General features: G+C 44.6%; 1 protein-coding gene across 1 annotated transcript in view; it reads right to left on the reverse strand.

The window, feature by feature from the left end:
• The window catches only part of PDE1B (phosphodiesterase 1B), a 1,091,117-nt gene that overhangs the window by 20,340 nt on the left and 1,046,722 nt on the right, over nucleotides 1-24,055 (reverse strand). Inside the window, exons 13-14 of the mRNA XM_078688664.1 lie at nucleotides 21,960-22,096; nucleotides 18,555-18,658 (exon numbers count right to left, since the gene is read on the reverse strand). Of these exons, the coding sequence (XP_078544790.1) occupies nucleotides 18,576-18,658; nucleotides 21,960-22,096 (220 nt within the window). The 3' untranslated portion in view covers nucleotides 18,555-18,575. The remainder of the gene's footprint in view (nucleotides 1-18,554; nucleotides 18,659-21,959; nucleotides 22,097-24,055) is intronic.

Below are 24,055 nucleotides of genomic sequence, written 5' to 3' on the forward strand. Positions count from 1 at the left end.
AGTGTGTCATTAATTGCTGAAACATGTCGACCTCGTAGTACATCTAGACAATTCAAGAACATTGTGATTGTCATTAACTGCTTTTTAATCTTGGCAGAGTGGGTAGCCTCCTATGGCCTGACATTTTCACAGTGAAACTCATATACTTAGAGATGCGATGATCTATCACTTTTCCACTTACTGATATGAGCACAGGTTTCATGTCGTTGTAGCATAGTTGTGTCACAGATGTGCCACATGCCAACAGTTAAATGCAGGAAGGAGAACTGTAGTCCCCACAAGCCACATAGGGAGATCAGGTGGTCCTTTCAATCATATGCTGAGATACCTGTCTGTAACAGGCTTTGCTATATTCTGCTAGTAGTTTGTCTCTTTTCCGAAAGGGTGGAGGTATACCCTGGAAGGAGAAATGGCAGTCTTCCTGTGGCCAAACTGTTGCTGAGGGAAATAATCCCTAATTTTGGGATCACAGTTTCTCTGGAATCAGATTGTGGTAGTCACTTCAAAAATGGGGTGATGAAAATATTGTATGCAGCTTTGCCAGTAGATCAGAGGCTCCATTATAGATCTGAGGCTTCAGCCATGGTGGAGCAGATAAATGGCACATTGAAGTCCTGTCTGTGTGCATCTAAGTCTTCCAAATGTACTCATGCACTTCCATTAGTGCTAATGAGTCTGAGAAGCATCCTGGATTGGTCAACCTGATTGTTTTTATGGGAAATGCTTGTGGGCAGAGCCATGAGCCTTCCCATTGTGCCTGCAGCTGTGCTTTAACCCCTTGGGTGCTATGACTTTTCCCCTCCTGTGCTGATCAATATAAAAATCCATTGTTCATGACAAGGTCAGCTCGTCATAAGCACACGACCAGTGTACTGCATGACGAGCTGAGCTCGTCATGAGCATGGAAGGGGTTAAATATCAGGGGTTTTAAACTACTGCACAGACCTGGCTGATGTGGCCCATTCTGTATGTTACTAGGTTGAGTTGGAGACTCCCATTCCATGGCAAGAGCAGTGCATCACCTTAGTACCGGTGACTAGATCTTGGTGAAGAAGCAGGTGTGGAAGTCGTGCCTGGATCACCAATGGCTTGGCTCAGGCCCAGTTATCCCGTCACGAATACTGGTGTTCAATTTGGAGGCTTTCTAAACTGGAATCATGCCTTGCATACTGGGAGGATAAGACAAGCTGGGGAAGAGGTGGTGACAACCACAACTGATTTACGGAGCTACAATCCAGTGCAACCTGAGAGCTCAGACGGAGAAGAAGAAGAGTGTGCACAAGTGTCTTAAAGTCAACCTGAGACAAGTGCAGGACCTGTGGTGTATGAAACAATGAAAGCCACACTGAACTGAGCTGTAAATGCAGATCAGGAGCCTGGAGAAGGGACAAACAGTTCAACTGGGGTGGGGGACAAGATGTGTCCATGGAAGGGTAAGAGATCGAGGGGCATATTACCAAGGGCAAGTATCGCCGCTTTCTCGGCGAATTGTGCAGAGAAAGCGGCGATACTGCTAGAGCCCTATTAACAAGGGCATTTTAAAGCCTGCCCCAAGCCCACTTTGCATGTCGGCGATAAACATCGCTAATGACATGCAAAGTGGGCGTTCCCACGTCCAACCACATGTAAAATGTGGTTGGAGGAGGGAACACCCTATTACCAAGGAAGGCGATGGGAGGAAAAGACCTGCGATAAACTCATTTATCGCAGGTCTCCCAACGCCTGCTCTGACCAGGCGTTAGGCATTGATAACATGGGGGTGTGGATCATAGAGCTGAATCCACCCCCCCATAATATCAAGGCCCACATTAGCGTATGAGAACAACGTTTGTTTTCTTGCGCTAATGTACCATATCGCCGACTATCGCCAGATTTCTATTCGCCTGCCTGATGAGCATTGATAATTGCGCGCTAAAAAGGCGATGAAATCCGGTGATAGCCGGCGATACAGGAATGTGCGTTGTGCGTTTTCCAACGCACTCCTCGGTAATATGCCCCCAATCGTTTCAGTGTCCGAAGACCGCATTTCAGATGCCATCAATGAAGAGACAGTGACAAGTGAGGAAAGCGACAGTAATCGTAAAAAAACAGTAGTCAGGAGATCAAGAAGAATATGGGTGCACGGTGGAAGGTACTCGGCTCCTGAATTAACACGTTTTGCTAAAAGTGAAACTAACCTGAGAACAAATGAGGCTGAGAATTGCCAAACTGTTTTTGAAAAAGCCTCTATGATCAAGGCTGTCACAGTACCTTGACTGATTTTTGATTCTGACTGGTTTGTAATCAACTGACATTTTGAATGATTGAGCATTTTGAACCAAACCTTGTAATGACTTTTAGGGCCAAGGCTCCCGTAGAAGAGTGAGGGTGTCATTTTAGAAGACGATTGACTTAGGGTTAGGGATTGATTTTGAAGCAACTGAACTTGATATTAAACTCAAATAAATCTACAGTTTTCCCGATTTACATAATTAGAAGCAATTAGAATTGTTTGTTTTATGTGATTTTTGAGTTTTGCATTTTTTTTCTTCTGATTTTTCAGAAACCATGGTGATCCTTTCACTAAATCAGTTGAGAGCAATAGCGGTCATAGTGTCAATGATTTCTATTATTCTTATGATCTGACTATTAATATGCCTGAGTTCTTCTGCAGAGCAAGTTACCCCTCAGGCTAAACCTAACCTTACTTGAAGAACCATCTGGATTTGATATGAATGTATTGCATAGAGATAGCGCGGAAGAAAATTTCACATGCAATTTCTTCTTCAATTTGTTGCATGAGTATTACCATTTAAGGCATGCAAATGATGCTTTAGCCTGACAGGGAACTTCGTGCCTCTTGCTTTGATGCCAAGTGAATCTTAATAAGGATGGAACAGGACTGTCCATTTACATATCCTCACAAACATCAGAGGGTGCTGCGTGCAGGTCGGAGTTAGCTATGCAATCACACTGATATGAGAAATGACTAGATTACACAAAGGACCTCGGCTGTGCTGTTTCATGGACTGTGCTAATTTGCAATGAGATGCCATTTCGAGCTATGGGGCATATTACCAAGCGCAAGTATCGACGCTTTCTCGGCTAATTGTGCCGAGAAAGCGGCGATACTGCCAGAGCCCTATTCACATGGGCATTTTAAAGCCTGCCCCAAGCCCACTTTGCATGTCGGCGATAAACATCGCTAATGACATGCAAAGTGGGCGTTTCCACGTCCAACCACATGATAAATGTGGTTGGAGGTGGGAACACCCTATTACCAAGGAAGGCGATGGGAAGAAAAGACCTGCGATAAACTCATTTATCGCAGGTCTCCCAACGCCTGCTCTGACCAGGCGTTAGGCATTGATAACATGGGGGTGTGGATCATAAAGCTGAATCCACCCCCCCCATATTATCAAGGCCCACATTAGCGCATGAAAACAACGTTTGTTTTCATGCGCTAATGTGCCATATCGCCGACTATCGCCGGATTTCTATTCGCCTGCCTGATGCGCATTGATAATTGCGCGCTAAAAAGGCGATGAGATCCGGCGATAGCCGGCGATACGGGAATGTGCGTTGTGCGTTTTCCAACGCACTCCTCAGTAATATGCCCCTATATTCCATACCTGTGAGGAAAGATGTACAATTTTGCTCTATTTATGTTCTTTCCATCTGGTGCTTTTTACATCGCAAAAATCAATATACAGATACAGACTTACACTGCTCCAAAAAAGCAAACAGTGACCACGCATAAAGGACTAGGGCAGGAGAAAACCCATTGCACATGTGTCCTATGATGCTATACTGCGTGAACCGGGAAGTTAGGTCACCTGAACAGTGAATATTATTAGAGAAGTGCCCTGGGACAGCCAAGTACAGCACCAAACGGGGCCAATGAAAATGTTAGCAAACAATGGCAGTTGTAAACCCACTAAAGCCAGCATCACCACAATTTTCAAATTAGCTGAACGATTACTGTAATCCTGCTTATGAGGCTTTCTCATTTTGCATGTTTACCTTCTTTAATGTTGCATGCCATTCCATATGTAATTATTTTTCCCGTCAGCCATACATTCAGCCAGTTATATCAGTGATCTTATAAAACATGAACTTTAGTACATAATAAAAAATGGATTCTTCAAGCATAAAAGGGGTCATTGAGTAAGGATTTATGTGTATACGATTATGGCACAAAGCAAGGTAAAACATCGCATTATGCTGATTTACGTATCACTATAAAACTCCCGGGGCCTCATTTATGAGAAATGACGCATCGCTGCGTGAAAGCAGCGATGTCACTTCTCAGTGCGCACTCTTTGCGACATACCTGACGCATCATGTCGCAAGGAGTTACAGATACGTCTGTCAGTATTTCTGACGTATCTGTACGCACAAAAGTGACGCATTGCTGAAGTATGTCCCAAAAGTGACGCAACTCCAGCAATGCGTCCTGACGCAGGTATAATGTAGCGCAGGGGTTTACAAAGTGACGCATCTGCCTAGATGCGTCACTTTGTAAATAGTGCGCAACAGGAGGCATGTTTTACACCGCTGATGCGTCACAAAAAGTGAGGCATCGGAAGCGTAAAACTGACGCAAGGCCTCATAAATGAGGCCCCTAGGGTCCAGTGTAAGATAGTGAATGCCAGTACAACCCTGAGTAAATTAAGGCCAGATTATTTACTGTATCGCTAATTCTTAAGTATATACACAACAGAAATGCACAATATGAAGTAAAAGCATCTGCTTCATTTTCCTTGCTATAGTGTCCATGTTATTGTGTTAATTCTACAGCTTGATTCTCCTCCATTTTTAGAATTTCACGTTAATATTTGTGGGATTTTGAGTCACCAGTAAACTCTAAATCAGACCCTTAGTCCTGAATTAAATTGTAGCTGCTTGGCAAGACATATTGGGTCTCATGTAGAGTTGATGGGCAAGCTGCCAAGTAGCTGGAGCAAGGCAGTTAGCCCTTGTGACCTTCACTGCTATATTTAAAGGGCCTCATTTATGGGAAATGACGCATCGCTGCGTGAAAAAGTGATGTGTCACTTCTCAGTGCGCACTCCTTGCGACATACCTGATGCGTCATATTTACTGTATGACGCATCATGTCGCAAGGAGTTACAGATACGTCAGTATATCTGTAAGCGCAAAAGTGACGCATTGCTGCAGTGTGTCACAAAAGTGACGCAACTGCAGCAATGCGTCCTTTCACATGGGGCAAGCCCCATGTGAAAGGGCCTGTGTCAGTCTTACGCCTGCAGTGAGGCAGGCGCAAGATTTTGACGCAACGGCGTCCTAGAAGTGACGCTGTGAAATCTCATAGATTTCACTGCGTCACTTCTACGAGGATTTTTGCGGGGGAATGCCCCCCCTGCTTACATTATACCTGACCTGACGCAGGTATAATGTAGCGCAGGGGTTTACAAAGTGACGCATCTGCTTAGATGCGTCACTTTGTAAATAGTGCGCAACAGGAAGCGTGTTTTACGCCGCCGATGTGTCACAAAAAGTGAAGCATCGGAAGCGCAAAAGTGACGCAAGGCCTCATAAATGAAGCCCAAAATTCCCAGCTAAATGTGTGGTATTTTTGTATCCAAAAAGTGTTCCTGCTGACACAGCTGGACCACAGCTGGCAAGATGCAAAACAAAAAATCACTTCCTGCGCCATGCTGGGAGATTTCTCAAGATCACCTCACTATTGAGACCCAACAAGTCTAAAACAATTTAGTGGTTGGTTCTGTTCTCTTTCAAATGCGATCTGGCCTGGCAATTCCTGCCTTGCTGTTCCCACTGGGGCATGGCCAATTCTAATTTGTACATGGCTGTCCAGAATCTAAATCGTCAAGGCTCACAAAAGAACGATGGATTTGAATCTGGTTCTAGGTAATTAGCAATGTCAGGAATTTCAGCTATCACTACTTACCTATTTATATATGCAGATGTCTATTGTGAATGATAAACCCATACATCCATATAAATACCAATCTTGATTATATGTTGGCAGTCAATGGGAATTTTGGCAAGTCAATTTAAAACCAAAATATTGTGCCATACAGTCTTTAGCATGTGGCTTCCAACACACCAAAGTCAGTGGTTCTCTGAGGGCTTACTCACTGGCAGGCTATTTGTAGGAGAGTAGGATCTGCTTCTTATGATTACCCCCAAGTTTTGCTTGATGTGATGCTGTTTTTGACTAGTTTGACTGGGATCCTGCTAATCAGGACCCCGGCCCCTCCACTTTCTCCCTAAACTGTTATGTTATGTACTTAGGTACACCCCAGATTGGATACTGGGGTACCTTTGTCAGTCACTAGTATATGGTCCCCATGTACCCAGGGCATAGGTACCCCAGAGGTCTCCCATGGGCTCCAGCATGAATTATGCCAACCATGAGAGACCATTCAAAATGAAACTACAGGCCTGCCATTGCAGCCTGTGTAAGTCGGTGCATGCACCACTTACTTAAGATATAGGTTTACTATATCTAAGGGTCACTGCATTTAAAACGTATAAGTCACCCCTATAGCAGGTCTTTACAATCCTGAGGGTAGGGCTCTTGGTTCTAACTGAGAGGGTGCCCCTGCATGAGCAGGATACCCCTGCAACCTACCGAGTCCATTCTCCCAGGTTGTCAGTGAAGTAGCAATATATTACTATAGAGGGCCCTAAAAACCTGCAGCTGGGGGTCTGGGAGGGGCACAATCCAACAAGGGAAAAGGCAAAACAAAACCTTGGTGTGTATGTAAATGTATAGGCATTTATATAGCGCACTACTTACCCGTAGGGTCCCAAGGCGCTTCGACCGCTGCGAAACCCTTCCTGGCTTCCCTGAGAGATGGTCCCTTAATGGGTATCTCCAGGGTGAGACCAGGCATCCCCGGCGGTCTGGTGGGGCCGTTAGTGAAGATGAGGCAAGCTAATGCCCAGAGTTGCCGAGTGTGATCGCTGATCAGAGTGGGCACCGAGGCGAGAGAATTATCGAGTCCGCTGACCCTAGTCCAGAAACCTGCCGCGCCGGGAATCGAACCCTGGTCCCGGGCCTTCCTCTGCTCTCGGGTCTGCCGCCTCTAACCAGTGAGCCACACTACTGTTACTTTTGTAAGGTGCAAACCCATTGGACAAAAGATGCTGATTGTCCAAAAGCCAAGGAAAATCCTCCTACAACCACTGTCCTCAAGGCAACCGCTCCCACTAACAAAAGTACTAGCGGTGGTACAGGTAACAAGGGATTAGTAGGGTTAACCCTAGGCTCTGAGATGGTTTCTGGCCTAGTCAGAACTCAAACTCAGGCTTTGCTTGTCTGTGATGGTGGCATGGATGTTGCCACCTTGTTTGTCAGTCCCAGTAATCTGGGCAAGTACAGACAACAGCATTTCATAAATGGTAAAGAGGCCATGGCATACAGGGACACAGGTGCAAGTGTCACTATGGTGACTGAGAATCTTGTGGCCCCCGACCAAATCATACTTGGAGAACTGTACTAGGTGACTAATGCAAACTATTCCTTGACAGTTGTTAATTTCAGCTGGGGAGGGGTAACTCAATCAATCAATCATTTGTAAAGCGCACTACATACCTGCGAGGGTCTCAAGGCGCTGGGGGGGAGGGAGGGCGCTACTGATCGAACAGCCAGGCCTTGAGTATCCTCCTGAAGGTCAGCAGGTCTTGGGTCTGTCGTAGGCTCAGTGGGAAGGTATTCCATGTCTTGGCGGCGAGGTGGGAGAAGGATCTCCCACCGGGGGTGGTTCTTCGGATGAGCAGGACGGTGGCGAGTGAGAGGTCGGTGGAGCGTAGCTGGTGATTGGTTATGTAGAAGGAGAGCCGTCTGTTGAGGTAGGCTGGGCCGGTCTTGTGGAGTGCCGTGTGTGCGTGGGTGAGGAGCTTGAAGGTTATCCTCTTTTTGACGGGGAGCCAGTGCAGGTTTCTCAGGTGGGGGGGTGATGTGGCCGTGGCATGGTATGTCGAGGATCAGTCGTGCCAAGGCGTTTTGGATGCGTTGTAGTCGTTTGATGAGCTTGGTCAGGGCTCCCATGTAGAAGGCGTTTCCGTAGTCGAGTCTGCTGCTGACGAGGGCCTGGGTGACTGTCTTTCTTGTATCTTTCAGGATCCATCTGTAAATCTTGCGGAGCATGAGGAGGGTGTTGAAACAGGAGGAGCAGACGGCGTTGACTTGCTTGGTCATTGAGAGCGTTGAGTCGAGGATGATTCCCAGGTTGCGTGCATGGTCGATGGGTTTCAGGGCTGCCCCCAGTGCCGTTGGCCACCAGGAGTCATCCCAGGTGAAGGGTTGGAGCCGAGGATGAGGACCTCCGTCTTTTCCGAGTTCAGATTCAGACGGCTGGTCTTCATCCAGTCAGCGGCGGCCTTCATTCCTTCATGGAGGTTGGCTTTGGCGGTGATGGAGTCCTTGGTGAGGGAGAGGATCAGCTGAGTGTCGTCGGCATAGGAGATTATGTTGAGGTTGTGCTGTTGGGCTACGTGTGCGAGTGGGGCCATGTAAATGATGAACAGCGTCAGGCTGAGGAAGGATCCCTGGCGTATGCCGCAGATGATCTCGGAGGCTTTGGAATGGAATGGGGGGAGGCGGATGATCTGGGTTCTGCCGGAGAGGAAGGAGGTGGTCCAATCCAGAGCCTTGTCTCAAATCCCTGCGGCGTGGAGGCATGCGCATAGTGTGCGGTGGCAGATGGTGTCGAAGGCGGCAGAGAGGTCTAGGAGGATGAGTGCTGCTGTCTCGCCGTTGTCCAGCAGGGTCCTGATGTCGTCGGTGGCGGCGATGAGGGCAGTCGGTGCTGTGGTTGCTGCGGAACCCTGACTGGGAAGGGTCCAGGATTTTGTTTTCTTGTTTTGTTGTTGAGACGGTCTTTGAAAGAGGTCCTCTTGGCCGCCCTGATGAGGTGGTGGTGGTTGCGGATGGCGTCCTTGTGTGCTGCATCGCTGTCCGGAGTTCATTCACTGTGCCATTTCTTTTCTACTTTTCGGCAGGCTTGCTTGGAGGCTATGAGTTCTGGGGTGATCCAGCTGGCCCTCTTGCTGGTGTCTCTGTGGGGGGGTTTCTTCAGCGGTGCGAGGGTGTTGGTGCAGTCCTCGATGCAGCGTCTGAGGCTGTGGGCAGCATCATCAGTGTTGGAGGGTTTGGTAGGTGGGCTGAGAGCGAGGTTTGCGTGTAGTTGGTCTTTGGTGATTTTGCTCCAGCAGCGGCGGGGGCTCTGTTGGGGTAACTGGCCCTGCTTAAGGATTTTCTTTTATGAAAGTAAATAAGAATACATTTTTGTGCAGGGTTCTAGCATGTTGACAGAGCCCTGCACTAACCTGCAAAAATCATTTACTGGACACACTGTGACTGTGGTACCTGGTACCTGGAAATGCTTTAAGAAATGATCGCTTCCTTGGCGGTCATTTCTAAATCTGGTGGACGGTACCCCCACCTGAGTGACGAAGTAACTTACCCTGTCGCCCTGGCAGAGAAGCAAGCCATCTGTCATATCATAAATCTGGCCCAAAGGCTTCACCAACACAAGATTACCATTTCCCCACCTCTAAATGAGGTCTCGGAAGCACAATAAGTGTGTACGCAATATGTGCAAAATTTTGGCAGATGTTCAGATACTGTGGGAATGTTATTCAACTACTGCATTACAATTAAAAGGTATCTAGCAAAGATACAAAACTGGGTATTTGCAATAAAAACCAAACATATTAAATCAGGTTCTGACTTCGGAGTGCATAAGGTGAGAGATCCACAATTTATATAGTGTATTGGCTTGTGACACCATAAAATTGAGGAACACAAAGATGGACCACATATACTTGAATTCATCTAATACACCTAATTCTTTCCAAAAGTAAGCTATTCAAAAGGCTACAATTAACAGTACTGTCACCCATTGTTGGCTGCCTGTGAGCTTTTACTGCATTATTTGGATAAGGTATGTCATGTTATTATTCATCTCTGCAAGTTGGATGATTATATAATAATAAATTGCATGGTTTTGCATATTGTAATGCTTTCTCAAATTTCTCTAATACTTGTCCCCGTGATAATTTCATATATGGCATTCCTCAAAGTTCAGCACTGTGTACCCGAAGGAATGATGGCTGTTTAATGTATTCTCACCATTGTGCAGTGCCATACATGCACAAGGTTAAGTAGAGAAAGCTGCAATGTGGCCTCTATAGTGTTGCTGCAACAACAACAAGGTGATGGAACGCAATAATTAATCTCAGCCATTGCCAATCGCTCAATGCCGCATCCCAATCCAATGTTTTTTTGCCGACCATGCCACTTCAGTTCGGACCCAGCCATATGCAAATCAGTCTTGACCCTGCTCCAATAGGAACAGTCCCGCCCGAACTGCCAAGTCAGGTCCTGCCTGAACCAGAATATAAGCCGACATGGCCCGGTTTTGCCCTAACAAGGGCTCATCAGAAAGGTATATCTTGCTTCCAGTGGCATTGTGAGCACGCAACTCATGTCTGAGTATAATGGCGATTTGTTTCTTTTATGTGTTCTGCATTCTGCAGGACGCATAGAAGTAGCAAATCATCATTATTTAATGGCCTTTTGCTCTTTATATACAGAATGCGACACATAGAAATAGCAAAAACTAGGGGAAATAAAATAATTTCTCGTTTCCCCATTCTAAGGCCTGCTCTTGCATGGCGGTAGTTTTTGGCGCTGACTCAGATTAACACCTTCTTGTTAATCTGGGGCAGTGTCAAAAAGCAATGGGTGTTGTGGTGGAATGCCCACAGCAACACCCATTGCATGCCCCTTTCACTGTAAGTTATGTGTGTGAAGGGGCCATATTTACAAGGTGACGTTAAGTCACACAACGTGGCTTTATGCCGCTTTGTAAATATGAAGAAGGACATAGCGCCACCAGAACCTCGCGAAAAGTGACGTTCTGGTGCCACTATCCCCTTGTTCCCTTATCCTTTTGCCAATGTGAACTTTTGGGCTCATGAAGTGCCCTGCAAGTTGGCAGTGTGTAATTACTTAGTAAGCCTGCACCTGTGCCTAATCTTTAAATTCACACTTATGCCTACTCTTTTCATAAATGCATATTTCTGAGACGGCTATGTGGATATTTTGGGGACACACTAGAGTAGAAAAGGGCACCTTAGATTGAGTTGAGTAGTGCTTTATCAATATCCCCTGTATCTGTAGTCACGACAAATTGTGCAGTATTTTGCCTTGTGATATGAAGGCATTTTCTTTTACTAAAGACAAACACTAGGCCGCACAGGGATTTATTGTGTCTGTTGTTTGACTGTAGGAGTTCTGAGCATTTGGCCCCCATATTTTCTAGCTGAGAATGCTTTAACTGTTCACCTTGTTACTTTGAGAGTTAAGTGGGAAAGGCTCAGATCTCAGAGCTTGTAGAACATCAGTGTCAAATAACCCCAACCACCATGTTTTTGCTCTCAGTAGCCCTTGTCTGCTCTGTGGTCTCCTGAATGGGGCTCTGACAATTTTTGATTCTGAAATGCCATTTGGCAGAGTGGGGATACTTATTTTGAATGACGTCCAGGGTTAGGATAAAAGATTCTTTCACTGAAAAGGTCAACATACAGCACAAAATTACACCAGCTAGAATAAATTATAATGGCCTCAATTCAGGTCTGCCCATGACCACAAGGGGCATAAATTATCAGTGTCCTCAGTCCCCATTCCGATATTTGCTGGTCCTTGTACCATTGTCCATAGTCATCCAAAATAATAATGTCAAAAAGAAAATCAACATATTGGCAGGGGAAAACGAATAGATGATGTGCTGAGGAAAATAGTGGTGCTTAGAAAAATGTAATCAGCAATCCCTTGCTATAAGGCCCTCAAATCATTTCTAAAAGTAGCTTACTTCAGTGTCTGTGACTCCACCCTACAAACTCAGGAATGCAGATAAACCATTTCGACTGATTGGGAATGACGTATCCAGCTTCCATATTTTGCCATGCTAAACCAGGGACAATCCAAAATAGAACTCACTAGCGCAACAAAAATATTTGCATCTCATAAGACTCTTGCAACCATATGTATTCTGCACAACCATTATGGATACACAAATTCAGCACAAACTTGGAATGAAAATGCGAAAGCTTTGGTGTTACATGGAAATAGCATATTACATGAGTGGGACCCATAGGCTGTATTTCTCTCTGATAGAGAACAAATATATATTCAGAACTAATACTCTCAAAAGTCAGTATTCCGTCGCCACTGCTTCATGTCAACAACCCAGGACATGAACGGTGATCCTTTGTAGGAGACTTGCCTTCTTTGTGTTTTTACCCTTTTGCTCTATATTTTTGCTTGTTTTAGAACTCTGTGCACTTTAAGCCTGCTAACCATTTGTAAAGTGCCAGTGCTCCGCCTTTAAAAATTGTCGGATTGACATACACCTAATTGGTATATTTAACTTACCTATAGCCAAATACACAGTGGTCAATCCAGGGCCGATGTATCTGGCATTTATGGATCTGACTGCGGCCTTTGACAGAGTAAATCGTGGGAAACTATGGGCAATTATGGGCGGCCTCAGGATGGACCTGGGGCTCATTAATATCTTAAAGTCCCTACATCTGAATACTACGGCTGCGGTCAGATATAGCCAGGATGGAAAAATAACAGAATCCTTTATGTGTTCCAGCGGGGTCAGACAGGGTTGTATACTAGCCCCCTTTTTGTTAACGCTATATATAAATGGTCTTGATAGTGCACTAAGCACCGTACAGGCAGACACCTCTAGGATAGGTACCTGTGGGATTCCCGTTCTGCTCTATGCAGAAAATCTGGTACTCCTCGCTCGTACCCCAAAGGTCTGCAGCCCCTAATAGATGATTTTGTGTCATTTATGGAGAATCTGGACTTGTCCCCCAGTCTTGCAAAATCCTATGTTTTGGAAGTGGAGAAGAAGCCAGGTAAATCCTATAACTACAAAATTGAATCTCATTGTCTAGGAAAGGTACAGTCCTTTTCCTATCTGGGGATTTTATTTGATGGGCGATTACATTTTAAATATTTATTAGAAGAGAAATGCCGAGCTATGACCAGATGTACGCTGGTCCCCAGAGCAGATTCTGAGATTATATAGCTTCATGTGCTGCGCTAAAGTGCTATATGGAAGTGAGGTGCGGGGATTTTTTGGGGCTAACAAACTGCAAATCGAAGAGAACATGTATCTCAGGCGCCTGAAAAGAGTCCCCCAGAGCATGCCGGCTCATATTATCCATGAAGAATTGGGTGTTGGATACATCACGGATAGGATAGCAGTCAAACCCCTAGTCTGTTGGGTAAAGATCTGGGCAAATGAGGAAGCGGCTTTAAGCAGGCAGGTTATAGAAGACTGTCTTTCCCTTGACTACGGGCTAAAAATCCCCTGGCTAAAATATGTGAAGGAGTCCTTTGAGAAAATGGGATGTGCAGATTTATTCACTAATCCTTCTAAAATGAGCATGTAGGATAAGGCCTTGGTCAAGGATCGGTTCTTCAGGTATGCTTTAATGCTATGGGAAGCTAGAGAGTTAGCCAAGCCGTCGGTGAGAGAGAATCTAGCAGTTAAGTCTACTCAGGGCATTGAACCATACTTGTCTTCATTAGCAGTGCCCATGATAGATTTTTAATGACCCGGTGCATGCTAAACCTTTTGCATCATGTATTAGCAGAGCCGGCAGCTTTAACACCGTCAATAGAAATGAAGGGGCCCTGTGGCTGCGACCACAGGTCTCCACAGGACACCCTTCACTTTGTTCTATTATGCCCATTTTATTCACACCCCTGAAGACTTTTCCTGAAGGGTATCTTAAAGAAAGCCAGATTTAGACAAGCGCGAGTGGTCTTGTTATTTTTAAAATTGGCCCCAGACGTTTTTGCACTTTTTTATATTACTAACTTTCTAATGGCTGCATCTAGATTAAAGATCACAAGGGGCAGCGGAAGCCCATAGATTTCCCGCTTGCCATTCTTTATACTGTTTTAAAAATATTTTTTTTACCACCATTTGTAACTTTTTAAACTTGGTGTGCTATAGGCCCAAACCAAGTTTGAAGATGAATTAGATGGGTGAGGGGTAGGTCATATGTGATGTGTAAACTCCTTATTTACTGGTTGAAGTTGTATTATGTAGAACAGTAATATTTTTTCTTTTGATATATTGTATCTTTTATGGTATTTTCATATGCTGACTAAAGATTGTATAAAATAAACTTACCTAAAAGTCCCTTGTATATACTCTTAATTGATATATTTAACTTACCTATACCTTGTATATGTTAGAAAGTGTATCCTTGGCCTGGAAGTTAAATGCCACAAGGGTACTGCAGCACGTATTGTGTTATTCACTACAGTGGCAGTGCAAACATCATTTCAGGTCTTCCCTTGAAGCCGGGCTGTGGCTGGCAGTTTAAACATTGCAATTCAATGTGCCAAAATAAACCCATTTGACAAGTCAAAACCTCCCTTTTGAATATTAATAAACCATCCCTATGTAGGACATGTCGCCCACAAGGCAGGGTACATGGTATTTAAAAGTAGACATGTAATGTTAACATGTCCTTACGGTAATGAGCACTCAAAAGCTATTTTTCACTGTAGCATGCCTAGATGTCCCATGTAGAAAACCAGAGTACAGATTAAAAATCCTAATCCTCTATTCCAGGAATGGGACTAACTAGAAAAATAATTAAATAATTATTTTTAATAGTTATGAAAAATCCAATTCAATAGTGAAATCAGATTTTTAATATATATTAGGGAATCTTAACTTTTTCAGAAATGTTGAAAGTACTTTTTACCTGCCTGAAGTTTAGGAGACTATGGGACTATTTATCAAAAAGTCATGCAGCGCAGTGCAGCAAGTCACCTTGCTGCACTTCACAAAAGGATAGGAATGTGCCATATTTAACATAATATGGTGCATTCCTGCCTTTTCCCAGCACAAAATCCTCCCTTGAGGCTTTTTCCTTTTTCTATTCCTTCTATTTGTGTTGTAGAATGCAGCACAAATTGAAAGAGGAACAAACAAGGAGAAATAAACATAGTTCTTCTTGTTACACCTCCTCAACTGGGGATTTGGAGCAGTTTTAGTGAATTCACAAGTCTACCACTTATGGTGAATCTGGGAATACCTAAAAAATTCATGATTGTTGCATGGGAACACCCATGCACCACCCATGGAACTACTCCCTGGGGCAGAGTACTACAAAGCAGTGCTTTGCACTGCGTTGTGTTACTCTGGATTTATCAGGCCACTCAGGTACATGCAAGGTGACCTAGTGTGGCTTGATAAGTCGCACTTAATGGTTGTGTCACGCATGCACCTCATTGTGTGATGCAAAAGTGACACAACTGTTTAATAAATATGGCCCTACATTTGCTTTAGTTCTCCCACTCCTGCCAGCCAGTAATTACCATTTGAATAGGTGTGAAAAGGTGCAAAGTGTTTCCGAGGAGCAAACAATAGGCTGACCTGAATGGGCAGAGATGGCTCTCCTGAACCTGACAAAATATGCAGGTTGAGGCTACGAGAATACCTTTTGATATTACAGTATCAAATTCTGCTTGATGGGTCTGTTGGGTTTACATATACTACTGGGGATCTACTTGAAAGGACCGTAAGCAAGATGCCAAAACAATTCTTGTGTATCCACTGTCTGGTTGCTGGAAAACACTGCTTTGTTCTACCAGACGTCTGTCCCAGGGTTTATTGTGGGTACAGTGACTGCCCCAAACTGGACTTTAGTATTGGATGTGGGATGACATGCCTCCAGCCATCAGAGCTCAAGTTTAGTGTGGCAGAAGACTTTCACCATCTTAAAAATGCCCAAAGTGGGTAGGGTTGGTTGTGGGAACTTTTTTCCAAGTGGTTAGGGTGTGCCCATGTGTAATTCTCACAAACTAGCTTGAGCCAGGCATAAATGTGGCATTTTCAGGAACCCACTTCAAAACACCTAAAAAGCTCTCCACAACACTGGCCCTGCCTACCTGAACAATCGCATTTACTTCTGCCAACTTCCAGACACCTCAGCTCTCACTAGCACAAACCCCAAGCATACATAAAAGCAAAGCAAAGGGCTGTGCTGTCTTGTACCTGGCCCTTAAATCCAGAAATGACCTTCCACAACACATCCAAGCCTCCTCTTCTCGTTTTTCAAAAAGCTGAAGACATGGCTTTATGACGAAGCCCCTAGGGTTGGCCTCACATACCTCCAAAAGAGCGTCTGGATACCATCATTGGTGAGTAGCGTGCTATAAAGACATCAATAACATAAAATAACATAATAACTACTGGACCTGAGGAAGAACAGAAAAGGACTGAACCTGCTGTCTGCACCCCGAAAGCTGCCCTGAAGGAATAACTTGCTCTCTTCTGTACCCAGGACAAAGAAGTGTACTTCAAGGGTAAAAAGGACTGTTAAAGGTACAGGGACACAACAAGCTACAAGAGACCTGTGCCTGCAATGCCCAGATGACCAGTGGCAACTGGACCTGGACTCGACCCTGCTGTTGGTCTCTGCCTGACATCCTGTGATTCTCTAAGTACCCCCCCACCCCCCCCCGAGGTACTGGGGGGTTTAGAAGTGTATTCATGTGGTGGATTCTGACTTAAAGGACCAAACCCAGTAGGTAAAATCTTTGACCAGGACAAACCAGGTTGGTGTATCCAATTTGCAGTTCATCGAGGCCAGCATCAAATTGTGCCTAGAACCCGGTCTACCACAATCATGGACTATTATAGGCACTTTATGCTTCTCTGTGCTATTCCTACTTAAAACGTTAAAAATCATATCTCTTGATATTAGTAATTTTATTGTAATTTTGTGTATTCCATTTTACTTCATTGTTCTGAATTGATTTTTGGATTTAATTTTTATTTGCATTATACATTTATTACTGTTTTGTCACTGCATAAATACTTTACACATCACCCTGACAGACTCATGCTCAGTCTCATGTACAATTTTGAAACATACAAAATAGCAGTACATCTGCAAATGTGGTTAGACCACTTCTTTGTCTTCCCAACCTGTTTAATCTAACTTAAAGAACTATAACCCCAGCAATAATGCCACCCCTGACATCCCAGTATGGCACTTCAGAAATACTATCAAAGAGGACACCTGACTCTTTAAACCATAACTCTTTGGTGGACAACTTCTATCCTAGAAATCCATGGCTGGAGTCGGGGTACCACGCGGGTAGACTTCGTCCCCCCACTTATTTTACCAGAAGCTCGATAACTGGAGCAAATGGAGCCACACATTCACTCTTTGGTCTCTATGGGGCGCGATCGGAGCTCATTCAGAATGCTACTCACGCGCTGGCTTCTCTGATGCAATTGCATCTAAGGGGTGAGCGAGGGGAGGCAATGAGTCTGATGGTGCAGGCCACCTTTGTGAGTTCACTTCCTGTTGTGACATCAGCGTCCCCCACTTCTTTTTTTAGGACTTGTGCCCTGTAGACATCCTAACTTGCGCCTAATCCTGCAAACACAAGCATGGCATTAACTGAAGGTTCTCTGCACCCTCTGTGAAGCCAACTTGAGCAAAAGCCCTGTATCAATGCTTAATGTTAAACAATTAAGCGACAGGGCCCAAAAGATTCATTCGGAGTCCACTGTAGATGGCCCCACCCCAGCTCCTGCCACTGTTGCCAAATGCCAATGATAGCAGTAACGATCTGCTAGTTAAAAAAAAATGAAATTGGCAATGAGGAATTGCGCTTAAAAAATAGACACTCCGCGCCACCAAGTGGTGGATAAATACATGCAGGTATTTAGAAAAAGGAGCCTTACTAAGCACCGGCGAACATCGGCACAAATTTAGCACTGCTCTAAATAGCTGCATAAACTTGCATGGCGCTACTCCCTTACAAGAAATCTTTGCTCATCATCTCCCCAATTCAATAACAATCATTCAAGAGAGTGACAGACTGAGGCAGGTCTCTGGAAGTACAGGTAACTAACTAGTCTGTAGAACACATCCAGTCCTACCTTGATATCCGAACCCAGTCACAATGAACTCTAAAAACACAGATCTAATCAAACTTTTTAATTGAACTATGAAAACATGAGCATACTCACAATCAAAGAATATCAGAAAATGTATTTTCTACTGAAGGAGTTCTATTAAGAGATAGGCAGATGGCAAAGCAAAGTGATTTGTTTTTTTCCAGTGTTGAGTCTACCAGTAGCTTTCAGAACAATCGTTCTATGGAGACTGGACAATGTATGTGTTAATACTGAGCGCCTATTAGCTAGACACTGCGCTCTCCATGCGAGGTGGTGGACTAATTTCAAGGTGATATGGGGGCTCTCGGATAAAGAAGAAGGGGGCAGAAAAATTATGAATGTGTTTTGCATGAATTTTCTTTTTTTGTACTGTGACTTTATGGTTTCCTTTTCATCTTCTGCCTGTGGGGTCCAGTTCACCCACTGGGTCAATTGTTAAATTAGTTCAAATGGAGTTGAATCGTTTTCTGTGCTTGAATAATTAAAGTGTAAAAAAGACGTCCATTATCCCCTAGAGTGTTTGCCATTCACACCACATTAGCTACTTTAATTTACCATCTTGGCACATTTCTTGTGCTAGTCCACATTGCCATTCTCCTCTGTGCCATGCTCCTCCTCACATGGTGACAGCTCGTCAATGGAAGCTTGATTTGTGATCCCTGAAAAAAGAAGATATTCATTGTAAGAATTTATAAGCAAGCTTCCTTGGATTGTGTGTTATCACTATGGATATAAGTGCTGCTAAATTTATGTGTTAACTCGTCAAGTCAATAGGGTAGACCTTGGTGAGGCCTAAATATAATATCTTCTTTATATTATACTTTTATATTTGGAGCACAAACAGTGAGCCTACGGCCCAGATTTGGAAACAAGGAACAAAATACAGTACAGCAGCCAAAAATGCTGTGCTGCGTTGCATGACGGGGAAGGAGCAGGGGAGGGCCATGTCTACAGTGACATGGCTCTCTCCTCCAATTTCTCTAGCACTGGTGCTGATTTCACCTACTGTGAGCCAAGCACACAACTTGGCGCAATAGCGCTAGGGTGCGTGCCTGTGTTTAACATAGTCTTAATAGAGGTAGGGTCCTGTACAAAATACTATGCTTCGACACACTTTAGAACTTGTCCTACTCTGCATGTGTGCTGCACAGTGTAGCACGCATGCAAAATCGGAAAGAAAAGGAGCAAAAAAAATGTCTCCTCTTAATGCCTCCTTTTAAATGCCGTTAACTTTTGGCTCTATTGTTTGTAAATAGTTTTTTTTGCGTTAAAAGGCATGAGTGGTAGCAAAGGAACGCCCATGTACCTCCCATGTAACGACCCCTTGGCACCAAGTAGCGGAAAGCAGTGTATTGTGCTGCTTTGCGTTACTTTCAGGGTACTTGCCAGCCAAAACAAGTTTTGCACTGAAAGGTAAGGGACGTATTTACAAGCCCCTTGCGCCGCTGGATCGTCAGTTTTTCCCAAATAAAAATTGACGCACCTGCGGCACAAGGGGGCTTGTAAATATGCCCCTAAATGAAGTAAAAAAGCATTTTGTGCTGGTTAGCTTCAATTTTGTGACACTAACTCAGCGCAAAATGTTATTAGATCTACCCCTATAAAGCCCACTGCCATGTTAATTAACTTATTTGTTATAACAGTACTCGATGGGGTAGATTTACAAGCCCCTTGCGCCACTTTTGTGTAAATTTTAACATGGGAAAAGTGACACAAAAGTGGCGCACGGGGGTTGTAAATCTGCCCCCATGTATTTTGCACTTCTTTTATGTTGTTTATTTTCATTGATGCAAGGAGGTAAAAGAAGAAAGAAAGTCTCCCTGCAAACTTGCATGTAGCTTCTCGGGTGAAGCCGCAGCAGAAACACATAATGATGGAAGCACCTAATGATCAGTTTTCATCGAATATACTGTTTGCATAGATGTCTGAATTATCTAGCTCAAATACATTCAGGGCTTTAGTTCGACTTCACGAATATTACCGTGCCTGCTGACCGGCACACAGGGCCGGACTGGCCATTGCGGGCACCGGGCAATCCCCAAGTGCGCTGCAAGGGTGGGGCCGGTTTTGTGCCCCTGGGGGCCGTTTTTGTTACAGGGCCGTTTTTGCAGCATAGCTGCAAAATCGACCCTGTAACAAAATCGGCCAAAAACCGGCCCCGGCAAAGAGCTCGGTCTCACCCCCAACCTCCCCCTGGGGGGCCTGCCGAGCACTTTGCCATGGTACAAAAGGGGGTGGTGATGGACGGACGGTTTTGGTTCCCAGTCCGGCCCTGCCGGCACAAGTGTGCTGATTTCCAGCTACAGGATGTCCCGCCCGTGAATGGTGGTACATGGTGCAGCTAGAAGGCAGATACTGAAATAAAGGGATGGCAGAGGACGGGGCTAGCTTGAGGCCTGGGAATTGGTCTAGAGTTTCAGGACAGTGTGCGGTGGTGAGTGGGTTACCTAATGGAGGCCTTGCAGTTAGGGAAGTAGGCAATTCAAGGGAAGGGCAGCAGGGTATTCTATTCAATATAAGGTGTCTTATATACCGCACAGCTACCCCAAAGGGCCCCCGGCACTGAGACAGCCACACCTGCAAAACCTGGGCGAATCAGGCTGAAATTCAGCATAGATGGGTCTTTAATAGTTTCCGGAAGGCCGTCTTGGACTGCATTTTTCTTAGTTTGACAGGGAGGGCATTCCATAACTTGTCAGTCAAATAGGTAAAGAGACTACCGCCACGCCTGACTCTCTTGACCTTGGGAATGGTCAGCAAGGAAGAGCTCTCAGAGTGTAATGATCCCCTAGGTACATAAGGACACAGTGATTTTCAAATCAAAAGGGAACCTTTTCCTCACATAGCTCGATGGGCCATGCAGGGGACCTTGAAATGGACTGCTTTCTGAAGTGGGACCCAATGACGTGTAGCCAATGCCGGGGCAGCGGAATGGTGCTTGGAAATCTTAAACAGAGACTGTGCTGCAGCATTTTGAATGACCTGCAGATGTTTTAGGACATATTGAGGACTTCCTAAAAATAAGGAATTGCCGTAATCAAGGCAGGCGTCAATCAATCCTTGTATGATTACCCAATTGGACGAGAGAGGTAGCCACTGCATAATTTTCCTTAGCACACGTAATAGTCCGAAACAGGTTGCGGACAGCTTTTTGGCATGGGTCTCTATGTAGAGTTTACTGTCCAGGCCGAAACCCAGGCTTTTTATCAATTGTAGACGGAACTGGCCACTCTACAAGGCATTGAGGCCGGAGCAGTTCTTTACAGCAGGATGTTGTTGCGGACAACCAGCACTTATGTCTTCCCCCGTTAAGTTTCACATTACTGGCTGACATCCACTTAGTTACTTCTTTAAGACAGCTATATAGACTTGTGGATGCCTGTTGAGCTTCAGGTGTAAGTGCAAGGACCAGCTGAGTTCGTTAGCATAGAAGTCTCCTCGCAGCAAGGATACGTTGAGAATTACACAAACAGAGTAAAGCACAGGAGCGAGGTTTTATTTGGCATGAGCATAAAGATCTACGTGAATTGCGAAAAACAAGGAAGCCAGCAAACCATGCCTGGAGCCACCCAATCAAGCTGCACCCTCTGACACTGTGCCCATTTTACTAGAACAGTTTCCTCCACTGATAATACTCATTTGACCACGATTTAAAGAATAGAAATGTCAAATGATCTTTATGTGCTGTTTGTAAGCAGTAGACAAAGCAAATGAATAATAATAATAATAAAACAGATAAATTCAATAATTTGGTAAAACAACAACAAATTAAAATAAATAAAATCATTGGTGTCCGTCACAGATAAACACACAAGTGCATGCTTTAGGGTAGGAATATCATGCGATTTACGTGATTGTCAACTGAAGTTAATAAGGCTTTGACAATAATAATTTGCCGCTTGCAGGTATAGCGTTGTCAATGGAATGGCGTAAGCAGGGGTTACATCTGTTGCTCCCTACCGCTTGCTGCTCTCTCCTTCCACTTCTGCTTGTTTTCTTGGATGTACTTGGTCCAGGTAGATCGAAAGCTGGTGAGGTCAGCGTTGATGTCCCCCAGCTCTGCCTGGTCGTCCATGGAAGGCTGTCGCCAGTGGGAGCTGCAAACCGAGACATGTTATGAATCACAATATAATAGGACATATAAAGGTCCAACTAGCTGTTATCACTTTGTCTCACAAGATGGCTGTTATCGCTCAGTCTCACAAAATGGCTGTTATCGCTCAGTCTTGCAAGATTGCTGTTATCGCTCAGTCTCACAAAATGGCTGTTTATCGCTCAGTCTCACAAGATGGCTGTTATAACACAGTCTCACAAGATGGCTGTTATCGCTCAGTCTCACAAGATGGCTGTTATCACACAGTCTCACAAGATGATTATCCCATTTTGAGGCCAATCTCTCAATTGCAATGTGTTTGTTCTTCTGTTTTGCATCAAGATAAAAAACTGCTGCTAATCTTGAATTTTGTGCACATGGTAATATGTGTGTGCACAACTTGCATACAATTCCACATTCCTGGATGTACAAAACGATACTGGATGTAATATTTGTAACCCGTGCTAACAAAAACTTGTAGGTGTGCAGTATGCATCCGATTTTTGTAATACAATTAAAGTCATGCTCTAAGGGCCACATGTATGAAGCTTTCCAATAGGTCTAGTTGTGACTGCATAAAAGCCTTTTCAGATGCACAAAACCCATTTTGCGATGAGGTAACCTACCAAAATGCAAAATGGGTTTGCGATTCGGTATTAGGAAGGGGCGTGTTTAGGGCCTCCCTTCCTAATACCGAATTGCAGTGGTATGTGCACATGTTTTAAGACCCAAATGTGGTCAAAAAACATTTGACATTTTATGCCGATTTCAAATTGGTGGTAACCCATTTGCAAATGGGAAGGGGTCCACATAGGACCCCTTCCCTTTGTGTATGTATGCGAATACGGTTTTCAAGAGCAGGTAGTGGTCCCACAGACTACAGACTGCTCTTAAAAATTGAAAAGAAATCTTTACATTTTTAGGTCGAGCCTAGCAGCACGCATGCACCGTCTAAGACCTGTAGTAGTCAGTAAAGCACTTCGCTCCCGCCTGCTGTTTACCATTGGTTTAGTCCAGAGTCGCTCTCTTCTGCTGCCTCATAATTGGTTTAGGTAGCGATACGGTACTTCTGTTTTTTTTACAGAGGAGCACCGGCCAAGTACAGTTTTGTTCCACTTTAATTGGTTATCTGTTGTTTGAAGGAACTCTTTTTCAATTGCTTTGCTTCATGCTCTTATTGGTGCCTGTGAAGCTTCGGAACTGGTCTGTGCCTCCCCCCACCCTCCTGCCATCGTTGTTTGTTCTTTATAACTGGCCTTGTTCATCTGTTGTTCATCTCGCTTCGTGTGAGGCCGTGGGGTCCATTTTTTGCACCTAGACTAGCCTGTTTCCGTGGCGCCACGACCTCGGCTGTGGCCGTTTTGCTTTCCACTCGACGTGGTGTACAAATAAAATCAATAACCCAGCTTTACATTTCCACATGATGTTGCCAGGTACTTACTCTAAAAAATCTCTTTCTACACATACCACCATTGCAGTGGTGCTGCCTGGCCTTCAGATTGGTGGAGACTGGCGTCCTCAGGCCTTCCCATTGAATGTCTCTGCTGGAGTAAAAATAAAGGTGCAGGTAGGCTGCCTTATGAGCTGCCATTTGTGCCTCTTGCAAGCTTGCAGACCCTCGGTCATGTTGACTCAATTGTTCACACAGATATATTGCATTCTGACACTTCCAAAAAGTCGGTCACCATTTAAAAAAAAAAACGCCTCCTTCTGGTAGTATATCAGTGGGCTTAATGCAGCCACTGCGTGGCTCTGTGTTTAACCTCATAATCACAGGTTCAGAAAACATCACGCTTTCATTCAAAAGCAGTAGATGTAATTAGTACCCCGAGTTGGTGAACAGGAAACATTGGTTACCAGGGAATAGCGCAAAGACTCTCCTGGAGGGTGAATGGGCACTCCACAAATAGAGGTTTATATTCTGTCTCTTTGCCACACGCAACACTGCCCGGTAAGTCTGTAG

Source organism: Lissotriton helveticus, chromosome 1_1 (assembly GCF_964261635.1).
Source record: "Lissotriton helveticus chromosome 1_1, aLisHel1.1, whole genome shotgun sequence".
NCBI classification, from domain to species: domain Eukaryota; kingdom Metazoa; phylum Chordata; class Amphibia; order Caudata; family Salamandridae; genus Lissotriton; species Lissotriton helveticus.